Consider the following 17,843-nt stretch of genomic DNA (forward strand, 5'->3'; position numbering starts at 1 on the left):
AGGATGATACGAGTGCAGAAAAGGAAGGGAATCAAGGGAGGAGGATAGGAGTGCAGAAAAGGAAGGGAATCAAGGGAGGAGGATAGGAGTGCAGAAAAGGAAGGGAATCAAGGGAGGAGAATATGAGGGCAGAAAAGGAAGGGAATCAAGGGAGGATGATACGAGTGCAGAAAAGGAAGGGAATCAAGGGAGGAGGATAGGAGTGCAGAAAAGGAAGGGAATCAAGGGAGGAGAATATGAGGGCAGAAAAGGAAGGGAATCAAGGGAGGAGGATAGGAGCGCAAAAAAGGAAAGGAATCAAGGGAGGAGAATATGAGGGCAGAAAAGGAAGGGAATCAAGGGAGGAGGATAGGAGCGCAGAAAAGGAAAGGAATCAAGGGAGGAGGATACGAGGGCAGAAAAGGAAGAGAATCAGGGGAGGAGGATACGAGGGCAGAAAAGGAGGGGAATCAAGGGAGGATGATTCCAGCGCAGAGAAAGGAAGGGAATCAAGGGAGGAGGATATCAGTGTAGAGACAGGAAGGAGGATATTAGCACAGAGAAAGGATGGGAATCTGGGGGGGAGGAGGATATGAGCGCAGAAAAGGAAGGGAATCAAGGGAGGATGATACGAGAGCAGAAAAGGAAGGGAAATCAGTAGAGGAGGAATTCTGAGCAAAGACAGGAAGGGAATCAGGAGAGGAGGATATCAGCACAGAGACAAAGAATCAGGGGAGGAGGATATCAGGGCAGAGACAAGGAGGGAATCCAGGAGGGAGGAGGATATCAGAGGAGAGGTGTTGATAATCGTTTTGGTCAAATAGAATATAATGATGCAGTTGAGTGGGGGGATATCAGAGGAGAGGTGTTGATAATCGTTTTGGTCATATATAATATAATGATACAGTGGAGTGGGGGGATATTGGGGGCAGCAGATGATGGGAGGGATTATCTTACATCAAAACGGCTTCTTTGGGTTTTCCAGCTTTAACAAATTCACTTTCTGCTTCTGAAAATTTTCCCTGTAAAGTAGAAGCAAATGGTAATGATCTGCACGCGGGGCAGCGGGCGGTCCACACGGGGGACACGAAGCTCTGTCCAGAGGAATCAAATCACTCCAAAAAGAAAAAAAAAAAACTTTTTTGCATTTCTTTAAAGAAGGGAATTTTGTTACTTACCGTAAATTCCTTTTCTTCTAGCTCTTATTGGGAGACCCAGACGATTGGGGTATAGCTACTGCCCTCTGGAGGCCACACAAAGCACTACATTAAAAGTGCAAGGCCCCTCCCCCTCTGGCTATACCCCCCCCGTGGTATCACGGGTTCTCCAGTTTTAGTGCCAAAGCAAGAAGGAGGAAGCCAATAACTGGTTTAAACAAATTAACTCCGAATAACATCGGAGAACTGAAAAACCGTTCAACATGAACAACATGTGTACCCGCAAACAACAAAAAAACATCCCGAAGGACAACAGGGCGGGTGCTGGGTCTCCCAATAAGAGCTAGAAGAAAAGGAATTTACGGTAAGTAACAAAATTCCCTTCTTCTTCAGCGCTCTATTGGGAGACCCAGACGATTGGGACGTCCAAAAGCTGTCCCTGGGTGGGTAAATAAATACCTCATGTTAGAGCTGCAAAACAGCCCTCCCCTACGGGGGTGTCACTGCCGCCTGCAGGACTCTTCTACCTAAGCTGGCATCCGCCGAAGCATAGGTATGCACCTGATAATGCTTGGTGAAAGTGTGCAGACTGGACCAGGTAGCTGCCTGGCACACCTGTTGAGCCGAAGCCTGGTGGCGTAATGCCCAGGACGCACCCACGGCTCTGGTGGAGTGGGCTTTTAGCCCTGAAGGAACCGGAAGCCCCGCAGAACGGTAGGCCTCTAGAATTGGTTCTTTGATCCATCGAGCCAGGGTGGCTTTAGAAGCCTGCAACCCCTTGCGCGGACCAGCGACAAGGACGAAAAGTGCATCGGCACGGCGTATGGGCGCCGTGCGGGAAATGTAGATTCTGAGTGCTCTCACCAGATCTAGCAAACGTAAGGCCTTTTCATACCGGTGAACCGGATGAGGGCAAAAAGAAGGCAAGGAAATATCCTGATTAAGATGAAAAGAGGATACGACCTTAGGAAGAAACTCCGGAATGGGGCGCAGCACAACCTTGTCCTGGTGGAACACCAGGAAGGGAGCCTTAGATGACAGAGCTGCCAGCTCAGACACTCGCCGAAGCGATGTGATCGCAACAAGAAACGCCACTTTCTGCGACAGCCGAGAAAAGGAAACTTCCTTCAGAGGCTCGAAGGGCGGCTTCTGGAGAGCAACTAGTACCCTGTTCAGATCCCATGGATCTAACGGTCGCTTGTACGGGGGCACAATATGACAGACCCCCTGCAGGAACGTGCGCACCTTAGGAAGACGTGCTAGACGCTTCTGAAAAAACACGGATAGTGCCGAAACTTGCCCTTTAAGGGAGCTGAGCGACAAGCCCTTTTCTAACCCCGATTGCAGAAAGGAAAGAAACTTGGGCAATGCAAATGGCCAGGGAGACACTCCCTGAGCAGAGCACCAGGACAAGAAAATCTTCCACGTTCTGTGGTAGATCTTAGCCGAATTCGACTTTCTAGCTTGTCTCATTGTGGCAACGACTTCCTGAGATAATCCAGCAGATGCTAGGATCCAGGACTCAATGGCCACACAGTCAGGTTCAGGGCCGCAGAATTCTGATGGAAAAACGGCCCTTGGGACAGTAAGTCTGGTCGGTCTGGCAGTGACCACGGTCGACCGATCGTGAGATGCCACAGATCCGGATACCACGACCTCCTCGGCCAGTCTGGAGCGACGAGTATGACGCGGCTGCACTCGGATCTGATCTTGCGTAGCACTCTGGGCAAGAGCGCCAGAGGCGGAAACACGTATGGGAGCTGAAACTGCGACCAATCTTGAACCAAGGCGTCTGCCGCCAGAGCTCTTTGATCGCGCGACCTCGCCATGAATGCCGGGACCTTGTTGTTGTGCCGAGACGCCATTAGATCGACGTCCGGCACTCCCCAGCGGCGACAGATTTCCTGAAACACGTCCGGGTGAAGGGACCATTCCCCTGCGTCCATGCCCTGGCGACTGAGGAAGTCTGCTTCCCAGTTTTCTACGCCTGGAATGTGAACCGCGGATATGGTGGATGCTCTGTCCTCCACCCACATTAGAATGCGCCGGACTTCTTGGAAGGCTTGCCGACTGCGCGTCCCTCCTTGGTGGTTGATGTATGCCACCGCTGTGGAGTTGTCCGATTGGATTCGGATCTGCTTTCCTTCCAGCCACTGTTGGAAGGCCAGTAGAGCAAGATACACTGCTCTGATCTCCAGAACATTGATCTGAAGGGTGGACTCCTGCGGAGTCCACGTCCCCTGAGCCCTGTGGTGGAGAAATACTGCTCCCCACCCTGACAGACTCGCATCTGTCGTGACTACTGCCCAGGATGGGGGCAGGAAGGATCTTCCCTGAGACAATGATGTGGGAAGGAGCCACCATTGTAGAGAGTCTTTGGCCGTCTGGGAAAGCGAGACTTTCCTGTCCAGGGACGTTGACTTCCCGTCCCATTGGCGGAGAATGTCCCATTGAAGTGGGCGCAGATGAAACTGCGCAAAGGGAACTGCTTCCATGGCTGCCACCATCTTCCCTAGGAAATGCATGAGGCGCCGCAAGGGATGCAACTGGTCCTGCAGAAGAGATTGCACCCCTGTCTGTAGTGACCGCTGCTTGTCCAGCGGAAGCTTCACTATCGCTGCTCGAGTATGAAACTCCATGCCAAGATACGTTAGTGACTGAGTCGGTGATAGGATCGACTTTGGAAAGTTGATGATCCATCCGAAAGACTGTAGAGTCTCCAGCGTAGCATTCAGGCTGTGCTGACATGCCTCCTGAGAGGGAGCTTTGACCAATAAGTCGTCTAGGTAAGGGATCACCGAGTGTCCCTGAGAGTGCAAAACTGCTACCACCGCCGCCATGACCTTGGTGAAGACCCGTGGGGCTGTCGCCAGACCAAATGGCAGAGCTACGAACTGAAAATGGTCGTCTCCTATCACAAAACGTAGAAAACGTTGATGTTCTGTAGCAATTGGCACGTGGAGATAAGCATCTTTGATGTCTATTGAGGCAAGGAAGTCTCCTCTGGACATTGAGGCAATGACAGAGCGGAGGGTTTCCATCCGGAACCTCCTGGCGTGCACATGTTTGTTGAGCCGTTTTAGGTCCAGAACAGGACGGAACGAGCCGTCCTTTTTTGGAACCACAAAGAGATTGGAGTAAAATCCTTGCCCTTGTTCCTGAGGAGGGACTGGGATAATCACTCCTTCCGCTCTTAGGGAGCCCACCGCCTGCAGCAGAGCATCTGCTCGGTCTGGACGTGGGGAGGTTCTGTAGAACCGAGCTGGAGGACGAGAATTGAACTCGATTCTGTACCCGCGAGACAAAATGTCCGTCACCCACCGGTCTTTGACCTGTGACATCCAAATGCCGGAAAAGCGGGAGAGCCTGCCCCCGACCGGCGATGCGGAGGGGGGGGGCTGGAAGTCATGAGGTAGCCGCTTTGGAAGCGGTACCTCCATTTGCTTTCTTGGGGCGTGTGTGAGTCCGCCACGAATCTGAGTTTCTTTGCGTCCTCTGAGTCCCTTTGGACGAGGTAAACGGTGTCTTGCCCGAACCTCGAAAGGACTGAAACCTCTGCTGCCACTTTTTCTGCTGAGGTTTGGATGTTCTGGGTTGTGGTAAAGAGGAGTCTTTACCCTTGGACTGCTTAATGATGTCAGCCAATGGCTCGCCAAACAGTCTATCTCTAGACAAAGGCAAACTGGTTAAACATTTTTTGGAACCAGCATCTGCTTTCCAGTCCTTTAACCACAAGGCTCTGCGCAAAACTACCGAATTGGCGGACGCCATTGAGGTGCGACTGGTAGATTCTAGGACCGCATTGATAGCGTAAGACGCAAACGCCGACATTTGCGAGGTAAGGTGCGCCACTTGCGGCACTGCTGGATGCATGATAGCATCCACTTTTGCTAAGCCAGCTGAAATAGCCTGGAGTGCCCATACGGCTGCGAATGCCGGAGCAAACGACGCGCCGATAGCTTCATAGACAGATTTTAACCAAAGGTCCATCTGTCTGTCATTGGCATCTTTAAGTGAAGCGCCATCCTCCACTGCAACTATGGATCTAGCTGCAAGTTTGGAAATCGGGGGGTCTACCTTTGGACACTGTGTCCAGCGCTTGACCACCTCAGGGGGGAAAGGGAAACGCGTATCTTTAGATCGTTTAGAGAAACGCCTTTCTGGGTGAGCGTCGTGCTTCTGGATTGATTCTCTGAAGTCAGAGTGATCTAACAAAGCACTCAATTTACGCTTGGGATAAAGGAAACGAAACTTTTCCTGCTCCGCAGCCGCCTCTTCTGCTGAAGGGGCTGGGGGAGAAATATCCAACAGCCTATTGATGGCTGAGATAAGGTCGTTTACCATGGCATCCCCATCCGGGGTATCCAGGTTGAGAGGGGTTCCAGGAGTGGATTCCTGATCACTCTCATCCGACACATCACAGGGAGACTGATTGCGCTGAGACCCTGAGCAGTGTGAAGACGTCGAGGGTCTTTCCCAGCGAGCTCGCTTAGGGTGGCTGGGGCCATCATCTGAGTCATAATCCTCGGCCTGTGAAGCCGGGGACCCCCCTGTGGGCTGGATACATTCCAAGTAAGGGGGACCTGAGGACAGAGGCCTCTCCGTGCCCAGAGACTGAGCCCCATGCATAGATTGCAAGGTTTCAAGGATTTTTGCCATAGATACAGACATATTATCTGCAAAAACTGCAAAGTCCGTCCCTGTCACCGGGGCAGAACTTACAAGCGTCTCAGCCTGGGTCACTACCTCTCCTGACTCCGGCTGGCGAAGCAGCACCGGGTCGGAGCATTGCACACAATGGGGGTCATCGGAGCCTACTGGTAGATTAGCCCCACATGCAGCACACGCAGTATACACAGCCCTTTTTGCCTTGGCCGCCTTGCGTTTTGAGGATGACATGTTGCTGCTTCCACAGAGTGATCTGGGATATGCAGCCAGAAGCGCACCTCACAGTGCAAGAAATACAATATCTATATATATGTACCCAGTACACTGACACACAGTGAGGCACTAGAGGGACCAGCACAGAAAAATCGCTTACCGCCCGCTTAAAAAGCGGGTGTGTGGTCGCCAGATAGCCCCTAGTCCAGGTCTCCCAGAGCCTTGCGTCCTTCCTCCAGCCAGGCATGCATGTAATGGCTGCCGGCGTCTCTAGAGAGGAAGGGGGGCGGGCCCTGGGCGTTCCTGGCCAAGAGCGGGAAGCCTGCTTCCCTCTGTGCATAGTGTGAGGGCTGGAGCATGTAAATCAGGCTCCAGCCCTCGTCGCTGCTAACGAACAGCGTCTCTCCCCTACCCTGAATGACAGGGTGGGGGCGGGAACGAAACGGAGCTGCCGGCGTCCTAGGCCCAAAAAGCCGGGGACTAAATTTATAACCGCCGCCGCCGTAAAAGCGCGGACGGCGGATCCCCGGCGCACCACAAGTCACAGCAGCGCCGCCCGGTCCAGAGGGGGTCGGCGCTGCGTTCCCAAACACAAACAATCCCCCAGTAATCTGTAGGGACACCAACTCCACGTTGCGGTCCCCGGCGCACTACAACACCCAGCCAGCCCGGAGTGTGTCTGTGCCTGCCGGGGACACAGAGTACCTGTATGATGCAGGGCCTGTCCCTGATCGTACTCCTGCTCCGTCTCCATCAGGTTCTAATGGGTCTGTGGATGGAGCCCGGCATCAGAGCTGAGAGGCCGGCAGGATCCCACTTCCACAGAGCCCTACAAGGGGATGTGGAAGGAAAACAGCATGTCAGGCTCCAGCCCTGTACCAGCAATAGGTACCTCAACCTTACAACACCATCCAGGGGTGAGAAGGGAGCATGCTGGGGACCCTATATGTGTCCTCTTTTCTTCCATCCGAAATAGTCAGCAGCTACTGCTGACTAAAATCTGTGGAGCTATGCATGGAATGTCTGACCTCCTTCGCACACAAAGCTAAAACTGGAGAACCCGTGATACCACGGGGGGGGTATAGCCAGAGGGGGAGGGGCCTTGCACTTTTAATGTAGTGCTTTGTGTGGCCTCCAGAGGGCAGTAGCTATACCCCAATCGTCTGGGTCTCCCAATAGAGCGCTGAAGAAAGGTGAGATATTTATTTATCGGAGGTATCCTTCCATTACCACGATTATTCGCCAAGGAAACGGGGGAGACGCTGGAGATGGAAAACCATGTTGTAAGATGCCTAAAATAAGAGGGGCACTGGCCGTCCCGGACCCGCTCCCTTACTACCTGCAGCACTTAGAATTGGGAGGGAGAAGGGCCGGGAGCAATAGAGGCAATGTACGTCATGCACTAGGAAAAAGGGTCTGCCTGTCGAATTAGATTCAGGGGGGGGGGGTCTTCAGAATATCTACTCCTACATACCATACTTTACGGGAGATGGGGCAGACCTGGTGGAAGGTAACTGACATAATGAAAGTGGGGACAGTCACTAAATACTCCCTTATTTGGGGAACCTGAACCTCCCGGAGCTTAATAAGTTGCAGGGGTTTGAGTTATGGCAGAGGAAGATACCGCAGCTGTTTGATGAGGGACGTCGAGACGTTTGGGAGGCTCAGGAGGGAATTAGACATTCCGAATTACAGGGTCTTCCAACACCTTCAGCTTCGGCACGCTTGTGAGGTGCAGTCTGGATCTGTGAGGTTGTTGTCGGTGCACTGAACGCCATTATTAGACATTTCGGTGGTGGCTGGGGACACTAAGGGGCTAAACTAATTCTACTTCATGTATTTCCAAGATGCCAAAGGCACGGCGGAGAGCTGCGGTGTCACGGAAAAATGTCAGAGAGATGTGGGGAATATGTCTGCAGACGTACGGGAAGAGGTGGTGCAGAATGCTCCACTACGATCAGTAAGCGGGTCACAGAGGCTGTCACCACTATTCTTAATACATAGGGTATATTTCTATTTAAAATAGGGGCTAGCCCTGAGTCGCGTTGCTGGAAATGTGGAACCGCGGATGCACAATTGATCCACCTTATGTGGAACTGTCCACGCCTGAGAAGATATTGGATGGGTGTGCACTTGTAGACTCGGTGTATGACTGTCAGATTGACCGAGGGCCTCGGACGCATGTTCTTGGATACACTGCAGGACTTCCGATCCAGCGATCGAGTGTATACTCTACCAAGCACGGAAGAGCATAGCACTATACTGGAAGAGCAGCACGGCCCCAGATACTAGAGAGCTGACCGAGAAAGTAAATAACATACTTATACTTGAGAAATATACGTATACCAGAAGAGGAGCGTGTACAGGAAATTTGAGGACCTGTAGGCTCCATGGCTGGATACCCCTAATATGGCTCTGATGACACCGACACGGGCTAGAGCCCTGCTAGCGAGCCTGTTTTAGCTTGTATTTATTGACTGGGATGTGTAAGACTATATGGACGGACCTCATGCGCTCCAGTCAGATAACATAACATTGCTGTTGATCTACATCTCGATACATATACAAATATAAATGTATATAAATGTATACATAAACATATCTGATGCTGAGTCGGATTGGGGAATTTACTTGGCGCAAGGGGGGGGGTGGGTGGGGATGATTTTACACACTTTTATGTAAGAGTATTTCCTTTTCTGTACAGAACAGTTTTAATAAAAATGTATCTAATTTAAAAAAGATAGAGGCCTGATCTGTTAATAGGATTATATCGGGCCAGAAACCAGCCCAGGTAGCCTGTAATACTAAACCGAACTCACAGACATGGGGTTCAGAAATCGAGATAAAGGAAACAGCCCAAGATTAAATTATATATTCAATTGCCTTAACCCCTTCACGACCGCGGGCAGTAAAATTACGTCCTATTTTAACGTGACTTAACGACCAGGGACGTAATTTTACTGCCTAAACTTCATTTGATTGCCGTGGCCATAGCAACGGCTTTCAAATGATGTCCCCTGCTGTTTCTTACAGCAGGGGACCTTTGCTTGACCCTAGGGGGGGCGGCATCGCCACCCCCTATCGACGATCGATGTGATTGCTGTTCAAATCTGAACCGCCAACCACATCGATCTCGCACTAATTTCGGCAAAAATAATGCCCGAATTAGTGCGATCCTGTGAGATCCAGCTATGAGATGCCGCAGCTGCTGCAGCATATCATAGGTGGACCTCAAACATGCCGCCCCCAGCCCCTGCAGCACTGATTGGAGCGATCGTGCTATGACGCGCAATCGCTCCAATCAGTGTGCAGTGGGGCGGTGTGATCTGCCGGTGGCCGCCCTCCCCAGGCCTGTGCTGGCCTGCGAGCCCTCCCCCAACATGGCTGCAGCGTGCAGTGGCTGGTACTTGTGGTACCACGCCACCGCCGCTGCTGCCGCCGCCGCCGCCCTAGCTGTCACCGCTCCTGCTGCACGTGAGTACTGTGCTCACTTTGCAGCCAGCCCGTGCGCGCTCCCGTGGTGCCCCTGCGCGCTCCCGTGGTGCCCCTGCGCGCTGCCATGGTAGCCCCTGCCGTGCCCCCCCCGCGATCTGCTCCCCCCAACCCCCCCCCCCCCCCCCTCCCGACATCCCGATCTGCTCCCCCCGCGATCTGACTGCCTCCCCCATTATCTCTGTTCTGCAGCTCCCTCTCCGGTCTCCCCCTCTGCTCTACCCCCTCCCCCTCTGCTCTCCCCCTACCCCTCTGCTCTCCCCCCCCCCCCTCTGCTCTCAACCCCCCCTCTGCTCTCCCCCCCCCCCTCCCCCTCTGCTCTCCCCCGACGTCCTCTTACCTGTCTTCACCGGCCTGATCACATCTGCGTCCATCGCTGGGTCCTTCCTGGGCATTCTGCTGATCTGCCTGCTGCTCCTGTAAAGCTGTCCATCTCTCTGCCATCTGTTCCTCTGCAGCTCTTCTGGTCAGTGATCCTCCTGCTAGTCCTCTGGGTACTGTGAGTATAACTTTTTTTTTTTTTTCCGTATCCCCTGTCCATTTTTACACCTCATCTGTCCGTGCGTCCCGCCAAGCGCTGATCAGGGATGCAGATAACGGATCGGCATCCCTGCTCAATTTTTGGCGTGACTTTTTTTTCCGTATCCCCGACGCTTTTTGTATCGCATCCGTCTGTGCGTCCCGCCGAGCGCTGATCAGGGATGCAGATAACGGATCGGCATCCCTGCTCAATTTTTGGCGTGACTTTTTTTTCCGTATCCCCGACGCTTTTTGTATCACATCCATCCGTGCGTCCCGCCAAGCGCTGATCAGGGATGCACATAACGGATCTGCATCCATGGTCAATTTTTGGCGTGACTTTTTTTTTTTTTTACGTATCCCCGACGCTTTTTTTTATCGCATCCGACCGTGCGTCCTGCAGCGGCCGATCAGTGCACTGCGTCTGTGCGTTTGAAAAGTCAAATGGCGCTCCTTCTCTTCTGAGCCCCGCCATGCGCTCAAACAATTACTTTCCACCACATATGAGGTATCTGCGTACTCAGGAGAAAATGCACAATACATTTTATGGTGCATTTTTTCCTGTTACCCTTGTGAAAAAAAAAGCTACCTAGTTGAAGCAACCGTTTTGTGGTAAAAAAAAAAAATTTTCTTTTCACGGCTCAACGCTATAAACTTCTGTGAAGCCCCCAGGTGTTCAAAGTGCACATCAAACATCTAGAAAAATTATTTGAGGGCTCTAGTTTCCAAAATGGTGTCACTTGTGGGGGAGCTCCACTGTTTAGGCACCATAGGGGGTCTCCAAACGTGACATGGCGTCCGCTAATGATTCAAACCAATTTTGCTGTCAAATGGCGCTCCTTCTCTTCTGAGCCCCGCCATGCGCCCAAACAATTACTTTCCACCACATATGAGGTATCTGCGTACTCAGGAGAAATTGCACAATACATTTTATGGTGCATTTTTTCCTGTTACCCTTGTGAAAAAAAAAGCTACCTAGTTGAAGCAACTGTTTTGTGGTAAAAAAAAAAATTTTCTTTTCACGGCTCAACGCTATAAACTTCTGTGAAGCCCCCAGGTGTTCAAAGTGCACATCAAACATCTAGAAAAATTATTTGAGGGCTCTAGTTTCCAAAATGGTGTCACTTGTGGGGGAGCTCCACTGTTTAGGCACCATAGGGGGTCTCCAAACGTGACATGGCGTCCGCTAATGATTCCAACCAATTTTGCTGTCAAATGGCGCTCCTTCTCTTCTGAGCCCCGCCATGCGCCCAAACAATTACTTTCCACCACATATGAGGTATCTGCGTACTCAGGAGAAAATGCACAATACATTTTATGGTGCATTTTTTCCTGATAGCCTTGTGAAAAAAAAAGCTACCTAGTTGAAGCAACCGTTTTGTGGTAAAAAAAATTTTTTTTCTTTTCACGGCTCAACGCTATAAACTTCTGTGAAGCCCCCAAGTGTTCAAAGTGCTCACCAAACATCTAGAAAAATTATTTGAGGGCTCTAGTTTCCAAAATGGGGTGACTTGTGGGGGAGCTCCATTGTTTAGGCACCTCAGGGGGTCTTCATACCCCACATGGCGTCCGCTAATGAGTGCAGCTAATTTTGCATTCAAAAATTCAAATGGCGCTCCTTGCCTTCCGAGCACTGCCGTGTGTCCAAAGATTTGATTTCCACCACATATGAGGTATCTGCGTATTCAGGAGAAAATGCACAATACATTTTATGGTGCATTTTTTCCTGTTACCCTTGTGAAAAAAAAAGCTACCTAGTTGAAGCAACCGTTTTGTTGTAAAAAAAATTTTTTTTCTTTTCACGGCTCAACGCTATAAACTTCTGTGAAGCCCCCAGGTGTTCAAAGTGCTCATCAAACATCTAGAACAATTATTTGAGGGCTCTAGTTTCCAAAATGGGGTCACTTGTGGGGGAGCTCCATTGTTTAGGCACCTCAGGGGGTCTTCAAACCCGACATGGCGTCCGCTAACAGGTGCAGCTAATTTTGCACTCAAAAATTCAAATGGCGCTCCTTGCCTTCCGAGCACTGCTGTGTGTCCAAACATTTGATTTCCACCACATATGAGGTATCTGCGTACTCAGGAGAAAATGCACAATACATTTTATGGTGCATTTTTTCCTGTTACCCTTGTGAAAAAAAAAGCTACCTAGTTGAAGCAACCGTTTTGTGGTAAAAAAAATTTTTTTTATTTTCACGGCTCAACGCTATAAACTTATGTGAAGCCCCCAGGGGTTCAAAGTGCTCACCAAACATCTAGAAAAATTATTTGAGGGCTCTAGTTTCCAAAATGGGGTCACTTGTGGGGGAGCTCCATTGGTTAGGCACCTCAGGGGGTCTTCAAACCCGACATGGCGTCTGCTAATGAGTGCAGCTAATTTTGCGTTCAAAAATTCAAATGGCGCTCCTTGCCTTCCGAGCTCTGCCGTGCGCCCAAACAATTGATTTTTACCACATATGGGGTATCAGCGTACTCAGGAGAACATGCACAATAAATTGTATTGTGTACTTTCTCTTTTCTCCCTTGTAAAAATGAAAATTTTATGGCTAAAGTAACATTTTTGTGTTAAAAAGTAAAATTTTCATTTTTTCCTTCCACATTGCTTTGGTTCCTGTGAAGCACCTAAAGGGTTAATAAACTTATTGGATGTGGTTTTGAGCAGTGTGAGGGGTGAAGTTTTTAGAATGGGGTCACTTTTGGGTATTTTCTGTCACCTAGGCCTCTCAAAGTCACCTCAAATGTGATGTGGTCCCTAAAAAAATTATTTTGTAAATTTTGTTGGAAAAATGAGAATTTGCTGATGACCTTTGACCCCTTCTAACTTCCTAACGGAAAAAAAATTTGTTTCGAAAATTGCGCTGATGTAAAGTACACAAGTGGGAAATGTTATTTAGTAACTATTTTGTGTGACATATCTCACAGATTTATGGGCATAAATTTTCAAAGTTTGAAAATTGCGAAATTTTCAAAATTTTCGCCAAATTTCCTAAATTTTCACAAATAAACGCAAAAAATATCGGCCTAAATTTACCACTGACATGAAGCACAATATGTCACGAAAAAACAATCTCAGAATCGCCAGGATCCGTTGAAGCGTTCCAGAGTTATAACCTGTCAAAGTGACACTGGTCAGAATTGCAAAAAATGGCCCGGTCATTAGGGTGTTTTAGTGGCCGGGGGTGAAGGGGTTAAGGGCACACTAGATAATACACTATATACAAGATGAAATTTACAGAATATACAGCTCTGGAAAAAATTAAGAGACCGCTGCACAAATGTCAGTTTTTCTGATTTTTCTCTTTATATTTTTGGGTAAAATGTGAATTGTTCTTTATTCTATAATCTACTGAGGACGTCTCCGAATTTACAAGCAATACATTTTGTATTTATTTTCTGAAAATGAGAATTGATAAAAATAAAAGAACAATGCATTGCTTTGACACCTCAAATAATGCAAATAAAACAAGGTCCTAATCATTTACACACAACAATACTAATAATGTTTTACCTCAGGAAGATTCAGAAATCAATATTTTGTGGAATAACCATGATTATTAATCCCAGCTTCCATGTGTCTTGGCCACTTTCCTCCAGTCGTCACGCGGCTTTTGGGTGACCTTATATGCCATTCCTGGTGCAGACATGTAAGCAGTTCTTCTTTGTTTGATGGCTTGTGACTATCCATCTTCCTCTTGATTACATTTCAGAGGTTTTCAATGGGGTTCAGGTCTGGAGATTGGGCTGGCTATGACAGGGTTTTGATGTGGTGGTCCTTCATCCACACATTGATTGACCTAGCTGTGTGGCATGACGCATTGTCCTGCTGGAAAAACCAGTCCTCAGAGATGGGGAACATTGCCTGAGCAGAAGGAAGCAGCTGTTTTTCCAGGATAACTTTGTATGCAGCTTGATTCATTCTTCTCAGAAATTTAAGCCAAGGTTTATTGGACCTTATAAAATTTTGAAGATAATTAATCCTGTTTCTTTCCGTTTGACTCTTCCAGAGTCTTTCAAGATTCACAAAGTCTTTCATAAGACTTTGTTCAAAAGATATGTTGAACCTGTAGTGCCCACGGCTGCGCCTCCTGATCCTGTGGTGGTTGAAGTGGATCTGGAATATGTAGTGGAAAAAATTTTGGATTCCCGTATTACCAGACGAAAACTTCAGTATCTGGTCAAGTGGAAAGGTTATGGTCAGGAGGATAATTCTTGGGTGGTTGCTTCTGACATACATGCTGATCGCTTGTTCCATGCTTTTCATCGAGCCCATCCTGACAAACCCGGGGGTTCTGGTGAGGGTGACCCCTCCTCAACAGGGGGGTACAGTTGTGAATGCCTTTTTCCAGTTTGGGGCTTCCTCTTGTGGTCAGTGCTGACGGTGAAGTTGACTTGGGGAATGAAAGCCACACACCTGTCAATGACTGGCAATCAGGTCTTTCAGATTGGGACTATATAACTGAGCAGTTTTCTCCTGTTACTTGCCGGTGGTCAATGGTTTCCTGTGTGTTAAGGACATTCTGAAACCAGCCCTGCTCTCTACCAGAACTCCTCTCAGATAGTGGTCTTGTGTCTCTGCTTATTGTTTCCACTTTCTTGTTGTTTTTTCTGCATTTCTACGATGCTTGATTCCTATTTTGTCTGTGTGGAGTTTTTGGTGGAATGGGATCATTCCCTGCTGGGAGTGTCTGTGTACTTAGCTCCATGATTCTGCAATGTGTTTTGTCATGCTTGGTATTAATTCAGTCCCTCATCTATATTAGTGTTTTTGGATCCCAGTAACATTTGAGTGCCGATTTAGTGGGGGAGAGGCCGTGTGGCCTCAGGTTTTCCATATCAGGCGTGCTGGTATTTTTTAGGGTTTTTACAGCTGCAGACTTCCTATCCTTCCCTATAAAGATAGTTTGGGCCTCACCTTTGCTGAATCTGTCTTTTCTAGCTTTGCATTGTGTTTTCCTATATCACCGTAATCTTTACATGTGGGGGCTATCTATATCTTTGGGGATTGCTCCGAGGCAGATTAGCTTACTTATATCTCTATCTGTAAGAATATTTAGTTCTCCGGCTGTGTCGAGACGACTAGGTCATCGTAGGCTCGTCCCACGGCTACATCTAGTGTGTCAGGATTAGGTCTGCAGTCCGTTAAAATTCCAGCCACTCTGTTACGTTTTGGGTTTCCGCATTTTTTGATCCTCCACGGTCCCTGAATCATAACACCCTCCTATATATCCTGCTGTATGCTCAGCTCAGAAGGGGGCATGCTTCTGCTCAGGAACTGTTTTGATTGGATTTGACATCTCCCCATTTAGCCCTGGAGGTAGAGCAGGATGATTTCTTCTGGCTGCAGGGCAGGGGGTGTGCAAATGGAATGGAACAGCTGGGTGACATGTATGAATGTCATAATCCTCACAATATTTCTCAGCATATTACTCATCATAATCCTCACACAGCGCTCCCCAGATACACACACGTCACTCCTGGTCTCACCTCATCCTCCAGGAACATAGCGTGCTTCAGGTGGATCTCTGGGACTTTCTCTTTCATTGCCAGTCGGGACAACTCAAATGCAAAGTCAAATGTACTAAAAGGAAAGATTTAGGGGGAAAATAAGATGTAACTGTGTTCTGGGAGGAGGCTGGGGCGCTGATCCAGGATGGAGCACAGGGCATACACATGTATCCTAGAGACCCCCCCGCCTTGTGAGACCTCACCTGCAGCGCCCCCTCCTCCCTTCACGCCTCTTCTCACACAGGCGGCGCCCCCTGCCTCCTCTCACGCAGGCGGCGCCCCCTGCCTCCTCTCACGCAGGCGGCGCCCCCTGCCTCCTCTCACGCAGGCGGCGCCCCCTGCCTCCTCTCACGCAGGCGGCGCCCCCTGCCTCCTCTCACGCAGGCGGCGCCCCCTGCCTCCTCTCACGCAGGCGGCGCCCCCTGCCTCCTCTCACGCAGGCGGCGCCCCCTGCCTCCTCACACTGCCCACGCCCCCTGCCTCCTCTCACGCAGGCGGCGCCCCCTGCCTCCTCACACTGCCCACGCCCCCTGCCTCCCCGCACACAAGCAGTGCCTCCTGCCTTCCCTGACACGTGCTGCACTCTGACACCGGCTGCGCCCCGTGCACAGCCTTACACCGGCTGCGCCCCCTTTTCCCCGGACACTCACCAGTTCTCAGTGGCGTGATCAATGGCGGTCTCCAGGAGGCTGAATTTGGTCAGCAGCTTGACTGCTGCCTCCCCTCCTAGGCTCTTAGCCCACAGGTAGGCAACGTGTTTCTGGGCGTTGGCCCCTCCATAAGACTTTGCTACCTGCCATAGAAGAAAGGTGGTGTAATAGTCACTTACGTGATGCCATTAATAATGAGCCAGATGGCGGTGTGATTACCCGATGTGCCTCCTCCCACATATCAGCCGCTCTGTACATATTCACTGGAGACTTCCAATCCTTGGCCTTCAGGTAATGGTACTCGGCCTCCCGAAGACGCCCTCCGGCCTCCAGCTCCTAATGACAATGAGCAGGAAGGTTAGTGACAAGACTGCAGGTCAGTATAGCGAGAACCTAGAGCAGAGCGCTCACCTTGCCCAGGTGCAGATGGGTGTCCATCACGAGGTCCGGGTGATGCCTGGTGACCAGGCGTATCATGTCTTCATGGAGATGGTGCTTCTTGTACATGGCGATGGCGAGGTCAGGTTCATCCACAGTGATGTACAGTCTGACAGCGGCATACCCAGAGCCATGTGTGCCACACAGGGGGGGAAATTATGTTATGTACTAGTCTGATATTACAGTGCCTACAGCTCATACATGAGGCGGCTACCACCACTGAGTGAAGCGCTGGTCGTACAGGTGGCCTCTTACCTCTCGGCCTCCCAGTAGTGCCCCTGCTTCTCCTGCTCCTTAGCCTGGGTGATGTAAAGGACAGACACGTCTTCTGGATTCATACACTTCACGGCAAGCTATGAATGAAAGAATGATGGATGACACGTGCAACATGTACCACCCCGACTCTGCACACCGATCTGCAAGAGCCGAACCCTCTACCCCCAGTCATACACACAACCCGAGACTAACCGCGTGTGCTTGCTCCCAGCGGCCGGCTTTTGTGTACATGTCGATGGCCTCCTTGCTTCTCCCAGCCTTGATGTACAGCTGCTCTGCAAGCTGGAAAGAGCTCAACAGGGTCAGGGAACATGTGTAAGGAGACAACCCTCCACAGTCCCGTACACCCCGGGAACAGGTGTAAGACGACGACCCACCCCAGCCCCTTACACCCCGGGAACAGGTGTAAGAAGACAACCCTCCACAGTCCCGAACACCACGGGAACAGGTGTAAGGAGACAACCCTCCACAGTCCCGTACACCCCGGGAACAGGTGTAAGGAGACAACCCCGACAGCCCCAAACACCACGGGAACAGGTGTAAGGAGACAACCCCGACAGCCCCAAACACCACGGGAACAGGTGTAAGGAGACAACCCACCACAGCCCCAAACACCACGGGAACAGGTGTAAGGAGACAACCCTCTACAGTCCCGTACACCCCAGGAACAGGTGTAAGGAGACAACCCCGACAGCCCAGTACACCCCGGGAACAGGTGTAAGGAGACAACCCACCACAGCCCCAAACACCACGGGAACAGGTGTAAGGAGACAACCCCGACAGCCCTGTACACCCCGGGAACAGGTGTAAGGAGACAACCCTCCACAGTCCCGTACACCCCAGGAACAGGTGTAAGGAGACAACCCACCCCAGCCCCTTACACCCCGGGAACAGGTGTAAGAAGACGACCCACCACAGCCCCGAACACCACGGGAACAGGTGTAAG

At 50.4% G+C, this 17,843-nt stretch overlaps 1 protein-coding gene across 1 annotated transcript in view; it reads right to left on the reverse strand.

The window, feature by feature from the left end:
- IFT172 (intraflagellar transport 172) overlaps positions 1–17,843 on the reverse strand; it is a 192,286-nt gene that overhangs the window by 25,848 nt on the left and 148,595 nt on the right. Inside the window, 7 exon segments of the mRNA XM_075341695.1 lie at positions 937–1,001; positions 15,513–15,606; positions 16,184–16,326; positions 16,403–16,519; positions 16,595–16,730; positions 16,877–16,974; positions 17,090–17,179. Of these exon segments, the coding sequence (XP_075197810.1) occupies positions 937–1,001; positions 15,513–15,606; positions 16,184–16,326; positions 16,403–16,519; positions 16,595–16,730; positions 16,877–16,974; positions 17,090–17,179 (743 nt within the window).

Source organism: Anomaloglossus baeobatrachus, chromosome 3 (genome assembly GCF_048569485.1).
Source record: "Anomaloglossus baeobatrachus isolate aAnoBae1 chromosome 3, aAnoBae1.hap1, whole genome shotgun sequence".
Classification (NCBI taxonomy): domain Eukaryota; kingdom Metazoa; phylum Chordata; class Amphibia; order Anura; family Aromobatidae; genus Anomaloglossus; species Anomaloglossus baeobatrachus.